Source organism: Nematolebias whitei, chromosome 22, assembly GCF_014905685.2.
Source record: "Nematolebias whitei isolate Nwh7 chromosome 22, NemWhi1, whole genome shotgun sequence".
Taxonomy (NCBI): domain Eukaryota; kingdom Metazoa; phylum Chordata; class Actinopteri; order Cyprinodontiformes; family Rivulidae; genus Nematolebias; species Nematolebias whitei.
This window is the reverse complement of record NC_056519.1, coordinates 13,431,957-13,439,887: the sequence shown is the minus strand read 5'-3', so window position 1 is coordinate 13,439,887 and position 7,931 is coordinate 13,431,957. Positions and strand designations below refer to the sequence as shown.

The 7,931-nt window shown below is 37.1% G+C and overlaps 1 protein-coding gene across 1 annotated transcript in view; it reads left to right on the top strand.

Annotated features, from left to right (window-relative positions):
• The window catches only part of LOC119428489 (protein O-mannosyl-transferase TMTC2), a 33,844-nt gene that overhangs the window by 17,204 nt on the left and 8,709 nt on the right, over positions 1-7,931 (top strand). The window contains exons 8-10 of the mRNA XM_037696171.1: positions 1,644-1,765; positions 3,979-4,060; positions 7,212-7,326. Coding sequence (XP_037552099.1) covers positions 1,644-1,765; positions 3,979-4,060; positions 7,212-7,326 — 319 coding nt within the window. The remainder of the gene's footprint in view (positions 1-1,643; positions 1,766-3,978; positions 4,061-7,211; positions 7,327-7,931) is intronic.

The following is a 7,931-nucleotide window of genomic DNA, read 5'->3' as shown; positions in this document are numbered from 1 at the left end:
AGGACAAAATATATCTCTTTTCCACTTCCTCCAAAACTTAAGGAAGTCCATTTTAAAATTCTAAATCACATCTATCCAACTAATGCTTTTATCAGATCTAGATTCAAGTTTGATACTGCTGGATGCACATTTTGTGATGATGAAGAGGAGGATTTAGATCATCTTTTTTTCAACTGCAATGTCAGTCTAGACTTTTGGAGAAGTATGTGGGGTTGGCTTCAGACCCAGGGAATTGAATTGCCTGATCTGACTTTAACAATAATAAAATTTGGTGTTTATTTTCAAAACTCTAAAATAGAATTTTTAATTAATAACATAATTTTACTAGGAAAGTACTTTATTCATAAATGTAGATTTTTTAAGGTGAATCCAAATTTATCTCATTGGAAAAATAACCTGAAATCTTTTTGTGAGTCTCTTAAATTGGTTAAAAGTAAATCTGCTCAACAACTTTATAATTTGATCAATACGTTTGATTTGATATAAACCTCTAAATTTATTTATTTATTTTTTTTTTTTAATGTATTTATTTTAATTTTTTTTCTTGTATGTCTTTTGAATGTAAATAACTCAACCTGTGAAATTTGTTTATTATATTGTACTACACTGTTTGCCTGGTTTGTTTGTAAATTGTGTTCATAATAAAGTTCTTTAAAAAAAAAAAAAAAAAAAAAAAAAAAAAAAAAAAAAAAAAAAAAAAACATTGCAGACTTTCAGAATAATAGTTCTCTTTAATGCAGCTATAATGCACAAATAAGTAAAACTAAATAAAAAATAATCCATATCAAAACCAAATATGAGCTCCTGTCAAGGTATGCTAACTGATTCAGGATACAAACTGAAGTGAGAGCCATCACTGTGCAGAAACTCTTTTTCTCCTTGACCAAGATTCTCACCTGTTGAGGAGTTTAATTTGTGCCTAAAAGAATGCATGGAAAAAAAAAAAGTACTCTTATGCAAGTAAGGGATGGACAAATAGAAAACCGTGATAATTGTAACAGAAGCTGCATGTGCACATAATAAAGTGTCCAAATGTCACTTTTTAACAAAAAGGGAATTAGTCCATTTTAAGTTATGTTATTCAGTTTATTTAGATTTATATTTTCATTCAACCTTTATTTAGACTGAGCCTCAAGACTACTTGTATTCTCTGTACAACAATTTTTTTTTTTTAAAGTACAACAATGTTCAGTCAGGTCATCTGGACGGTTTCTTTTGTTGCTGAGATGTTTTGTCTTTCATACAAAAAGGACTTCTTCAATCCGAGAAGCCACCTAAAAAACCGATTCCCACAAACAGCATACTCCATAGTGGGAAAAAAACACAATCTTCTGGTGCTAAGCTCATGGTGGTGCTCAATGATCTTTAGCACAAGCAAACTGGGTTTTTTTTTTCCAATATGGAGTATGCCGTTTGTGGGAATCAGTTTGTTAGGTGGCTTCTCGGATTGAAGAAGTCCTTTAGATGGAGGACGAAACGTCTCAGCAACAAAAAGAAACCGTCCAGATGACGTGACTGAACATTGTTGGATTTTATACCTGGATTATTGAGCATGAGCTTTGGTATTTTTTCAAAGTAGTTTGAGTTTTTTCTTGATTCTAATGTGAGCCTGATCTTGATTTGTGCCGTGTGGTTGGTTTCAGGGGAGGCCTACATGAGGCTGAACAGGCTGGAGGAGGCTGAACATTGGTACACAGCATCCCTTAAAGCCAAACCTGACCATATTCCAGCCCACCTCACCTATGGCAAACTCCTGTCCATCATTGTATGTATCATTAGATGTACTCAAACTAAACCCTATTACAGTAACCAGCATAGTTAATATGGAAGTTTAATGGTTATTCTGACTCTTCATCCTATATGTTATTCTTCCGAGGAGCCAGACTTTCTTTTAATCATATAAAGTGGCAATATTTCTCAAAGCATGTGAGTAAGCATTAGCAGAGATCACACAAATTTACTGAACTTCTCTTAAAGAACGCCTTGCTTTTAAAATGTGGTTTTCCTTCACACACACACACACACACGCCCTTACTTCCTCTTTCCAATATCTCCCCCGTTCTACAACAAAAACACACATGATGACAGATGTGTTCACAGCTGAGTCAAGTCTAGATTGGGGAGCTGAACGATGTGCCCTGTGCGACCCTCCTGAAGATGCTTAACCTCTTCCCTTCCTCTGCCTCGGGTACTTGGGGAAGACACAAGCAGCATGGATGTCTGTGCACAAACAGCAGCTGTAATCTTTAAGGACGTGAAACCGCAGCTCTCTTCTTGCTCGAGAGATTTGAGGATCTTAAATAAATAGTACACACACAAACCCCTTCTCCCTCAGGCTCAGGGCTTCAGATTATTACAGTACTTTAGCACACTCTGTTACAGCAGGGTTTAGGAGGCAGGGATTAGATGGGCCCTGGACAGGCTTCTAATGCAATTACTCTGCTTCCTTATTGAATCTCTACATTTTTTTTTTTTACTGTCTCACCTCAGTCAATCAACAACAAACAAGTGAAGGAAAGGTTAAACTGAGTTCTTATACTTTGTGCATGTAAGATCTGGATTAAAAATCGCCTTTAGTAGAAGAACACTTTTAAACTGAATACCTCATTTCTTCCTTATAATAATGAAGTTAGCCTCATAACTGATTACAGCTCATCAGCTGTAGTCCAAATGTCTCTGCTTTCGCTTATGGATGTGAACTTAACAGGTTTCTCTTGTAAATGAGTCCTCGTGACTCACTGATACTAACCTGTATAAATTAAAGGTTGAATGAGTGAATGCTGGTTTTGGCTGAGAAGTTTAAATCTTATAATTCATCTTCATAATACTGACAGTGTCTTCACATGCATCTGTTAATATGTTTTTTTGCTGAAATGTAACCATTTACACAAGCACGGACTGCAGTTGCAAGCATATCACACTCTTTAATGTTTAAATATATTTTGTATTTTTATCATCACCTACAAAATACTTCTGCACAGAATTGTTAAGGGTTTCAAAAATAGAATGAGTTCACATTTTTCTTATATTTTTTCAGGTCTCACTGCTCAGACAGATGAAGATGGGTCACTTTGCAATAAAGACACCTAGATAATAAGCACTTTCAAGCATTAGCCTCATTTAGCTTGCTCTGTTGGGTCAGGCTGCAGTGCATCATGGTCTATTTCTAACGATGTATTGTACAACTTTTGTACACTACTTTTACCATGATGACTTTTTAAGGCTCTAAACAAATATGTTTAAGTAGATATAGTAACTCCTAACGTGACAAATGTATCACCATCATTGATTTAACATTAGAACTGAAACCTTTTTTTCTTTTTTTTTACAAATATGCAGTGATGACACAGTTTTGATAAATGTTTGGATGGGAGGTTTGATTTAATGCAAAAGACTCAGACATTTTGAGATAAAATACCCAGGCCCAGAAATTCCTCTATTCATTTACAGCGAACGCGAACATGGAAAGAAACTAATGAGGCAACGCTAATATGCTCAGCCCGCTCATTTCTTACTGAACGGCAAGTCCGTTAGCAATGTGGAAGCAATCAGTGCTGCGGCATGAAACAGGAAACAGAAGATATAGAGCCATGTGCTCACAGGAGCAGGAGACCTTTGGCTGCCCCCCCCACCCTCCAACACACACACATACACATTGGACATTTATCTTGAAAGGTTAAGCATGGATAGCTTCTTCTTCATTAGCATAAATTACCCTCTGATCATTTACAGGGCTACATTTGTAACGCAATATGTTCAGTCAGAGTGTTGACACTTTAACCAATTCAGTTAATACAATACATTTCATAAACGTGCGCTTGTTTTCACCTACATTAGGGTAAGACATTGACGATCCATATTGTCGAAAAGCACGACACACTTAGCTAAACTATACAAACTTGATGTTTTCAGACTTCTGATCATCGAAAACAGCTGGATTATTTTAATTAACTGATTTGCATTCGTCTTTTATTTTAGGGCCGGAAGACTGAAGCAGAGAAGTACTATCTGAGGGCAATTCAACTGGATCGGACTAAAGGAAACTGCTACATGCACTATGGTGAGGAAATATATCAGAGCATGTAATGACAGGCACTTGATCAGCTTGTTGGAATAAAGTAATTAGGGCTGCATGTATCAATACTAAATTATTAAATCTATCAGAACTTAACTGCTTTTGGAGGGCTGATTGTTAATATAGTACAATTTAAAACATTGCTTGTTTAAACTCATGAAAGTTTGGTCAGAATTTTGCCAAATCTAAAAATATTTCATCCCTTATTTGCAATGTGGTGCTTGAAAATTTGTGAACACTTGGAATTTTTTAGATTTCTGCATAAATGACCTAAAACATCAGATTTTCCACATAGGTCCTAAAAGTAGATAAAGAGAACCCAGTTAAACAAATTAGACAAATATACACGGTCATTTATTTATTGAGGAAAATATACAGTAATCCCTCGTTTATAGCAGGGGTTTCCTTTCTCAGCCCCCCCCAATCGATAAGTGAAAAACCACAGGAACAGTAGTACTAGAGATTATATATATATTTTATTTTAATTAAGGCGTTTAAACCCTTCCCACACTCTTGTAATATTCTAAACAACGTTCTAAATGAGCACAGGCTGTCATGATCGCCACCCTCTGCCACTGGCTGCGCTCTTGGCCACGCCCACCTCTCCGCTGCAGAGTGGAGATCATGACATGCTGCAGGAGGAAGCTTCTCCCTGCACCTGTGGACTGCACACAGGTGCAGCAGAAATCATTTAAATTAATTTATTATAAATCCACACCGATCATGCAGCTCATTCATCTATCAGCCAGTTGTGTGTTATGTCCAATCTTATTTTTGAAAAAACGTGAATGAGCAAGTTTGCGAAAGTTGAACCACGAAGTAGCGAAAGACTACTGTATTCATATTTATGCAGAAATAGAGAAAATTCTGAAAGGTTCAAACTATCAAGCACCACTGCCACATAGTTAACCTTCTCTCTTTATCACTGAGCATGTGTTTATTTTATGTTTTTTCATCTCCACTGTCACAAAGTGTTTTCTCAAACAGCTTTTGTTGTTTCTTGTAAAATTCCACTAAAATGAATTTTGTTGCGGTCAACTCCTTTATTCACATGTAAATGCAATATTATAAAACTGAATAAAATAAAGTCTAAAAAAGGTAATAAACAGGTTTTGGATGAGGCAGGAGCAGACTTTGTCAAATCTCTTGGCCTGTTTTATTTTTTTAATTAAATTTTTTTTCCATTTTATCTATAAATACTCAGGTTTGCTTTAACAATAGCAGAACTGTTATTAAACCTAAAATTAAATCGATAAGAAAAAAAACAAAACAATTTCCCATCTGAGTCTGTGTCACAAACTAAATTATGTCCAGGCCTCCTGCTCATGTATTTTGATATAAAATTTAAAAAAGCATCAAAGCTGGGTAATAAATCCCACATATCATCCCTGGCTTAGCTTTTATTGCAGCTTTTACTTTATCATTAGTTTTGATCCTGGAGGTGCTGGAGCTGTTCGAATTTTAGCTGGTACAAGCACGTGCAGAAGCATAGATCTGTTCTGTTTAGACAAGACGTGGTTTACTATTCCTAACAGAAAGTTAACGTGACACCGTGTTTCTGCTGCTGATGCGCTTCTGTTAGTGCAGTGTTTCATATCAGTTTGCTCCCTCGTATATTGACAGGAAATTAAATCTGTCCCACTCTGCTACAACCACCATCATTCAATGTCCCATTTCTTATCCGTCAGTTCCTTCTGGTTGAAGATCTTTTAGTTTAGGTTGATCAGTACCTCCAGGTTTGTTGCTGTCTTTGGACCGAGCCATTTCCTCTTCTGAAGCCTTTACTTTTACATTCCATCTTAGCTTGTATGGGTGATGTTTGTTTGGGCTGATGAAATCATTCCATGTTACAACACAAGCAGATAAACACACAAAGGCATGCATGTGTTGAGGACACAGCAGGTGAAAGCTTTGACAATATCCTCTTTCCGGCCATTGTGCTCAGTGACACGTCCCGGTGTAAACAGTCCCTCACATGGCCCGACGTGCGCTGATATCAAATTCGCTTAAAAGCAAGACAGCGAACAGACGTGCATCTTTGTTCTCAGTCGATGCCAAACGCAATATTTACACCCCACTCTTCCAGTCTCACTTTCTCCAATTTGTCTTTATTTTTCTTCCTCAGGCACTTCCTGCCTGTCAGATACTTTTATGAAACTTTCGTCAGTTTGAGCTTAGCCTGACAAAAAAGGAGAAAAAACAAACAAATCAAAGACAAAGACAGACTCGGTGTTGCATGAGGAGCACTCAGTACCACTTTCTCTGCTACATTAAGATCTTACTACTTGGTTAATAGTAGCCAAAGCAACTCAGGCTGAAACTCAGGCATCGGAGACAATGTGCTCAACATAATGGTACTTCTTCCACTTATCAGTTAATGGTGTACCACAAGGCTCAGTCTTAGGACCCACACTCTTCACAATCTACATAAGTTATAGATCATTCCTGATGCATCCTTACATTTCTATACCGACGACAAAGTACTGTAGTTTATTGTCGAGCTAGAGCAGTTGCTAAGGTTTTCCAGCTTTTACAGTCTGCTTTTGACATCATCCAGTCATGATTTGTAAGACAGAAAGGGCCTTCTCCTGCTCCACTCCTGTTTCCTGGAATATCTTGCTAAAAGATCTGAAGCTCTTGACCTTGACCTCTAAGTGGCTTCAAACATCTGCCGAGTTCCTGGCAAAAAGCAACACAGACATGTTCCTGTTTAGTATTTTATATCACTTTACATTGTAGATGTTCATTTCGGGTTTTTTTTGTTTTTTTTAAACATAATTTTCTTCCATTCATGTTTTTTAATTTATATGCTTTTTAATGTGATTGTCTGCCATTGTCATTGTTGTCTTTACCTCATCTGTGTTCTTTGTTTAAAAAAAAAACAGGTTTCTCTTGTAAAGGAGTCCGAGGCTTAATGAGACTAGCCTGTATAAATAAAATGTTGAATTAATGGGAGAAAAAAAAAATAATTGGGCTGACTAAACAGAAAATATGAGTTTATTTCCATCTCTTTGTTTGCAGTATAGAAGAAAAACAACGAGAAGGGAAGAAAAAAAAAAAGAGGGTCCAAGTTGTGATCTGAACGCTTGTAGCTCAGTTCTCCTTAAAAACAAATGTGCTCTTCCGTCCCATGCAGGCCAGTTCCTGCTGGAGCAGTCTCGTCTTGGTGAGGCTGCGGAGATGGCAGAGCAGGCTGCGGAGCTGGACAACTCGGAGTTTGACGTGGTCTTCAATGCTGCCCACATGTTAAGGTTGGCTAAATGCTTGAATGCCAGCAAACAGATTCCAAGCAGGGCTTAAAATAACAATGCATCAAGGATTTCTAATAAAATCATGCATTTACTTAATTTGATGCCTGCTTCACCATGTGTTTTCTTCTTCCACTGTGTTTTAATAGGCATCTTTTAAAAGTTATTATGTAGCATAAGCATCAATAAAATTTCAGTTGCATCATAAGGTTTCAGTTCAGGTCTTGTAAAGAAGCCACTTAAAAATTTCCTTTCAAGTTTGGCAGGCACGCGCACAGACTTATAAATCCTGTTTATAAAAAAGTGTCGAAAGAGATCACAAATGTCCTCTGAATTCAACACGGGAATTACAAACCTTTTTTTTTTTTTTTTTTGCTCTACGCGTCTGCTAAAGTTATTACAGCAAGCATCCCCCTCGCAGCGCCACCACAGAGGATTTGTAAAACCTTTAAACGTATCAGGGTTCAGTCGAGACGTGAAAGTAAATCTAGTTGACAGACTACTCTGTAGCGTTCTGACGGAGGCGTCATCGATCCAAGCAGACTGCGTTTTGAAGACGTTACACACACACACACACACACACACACACACACACACACACACACACA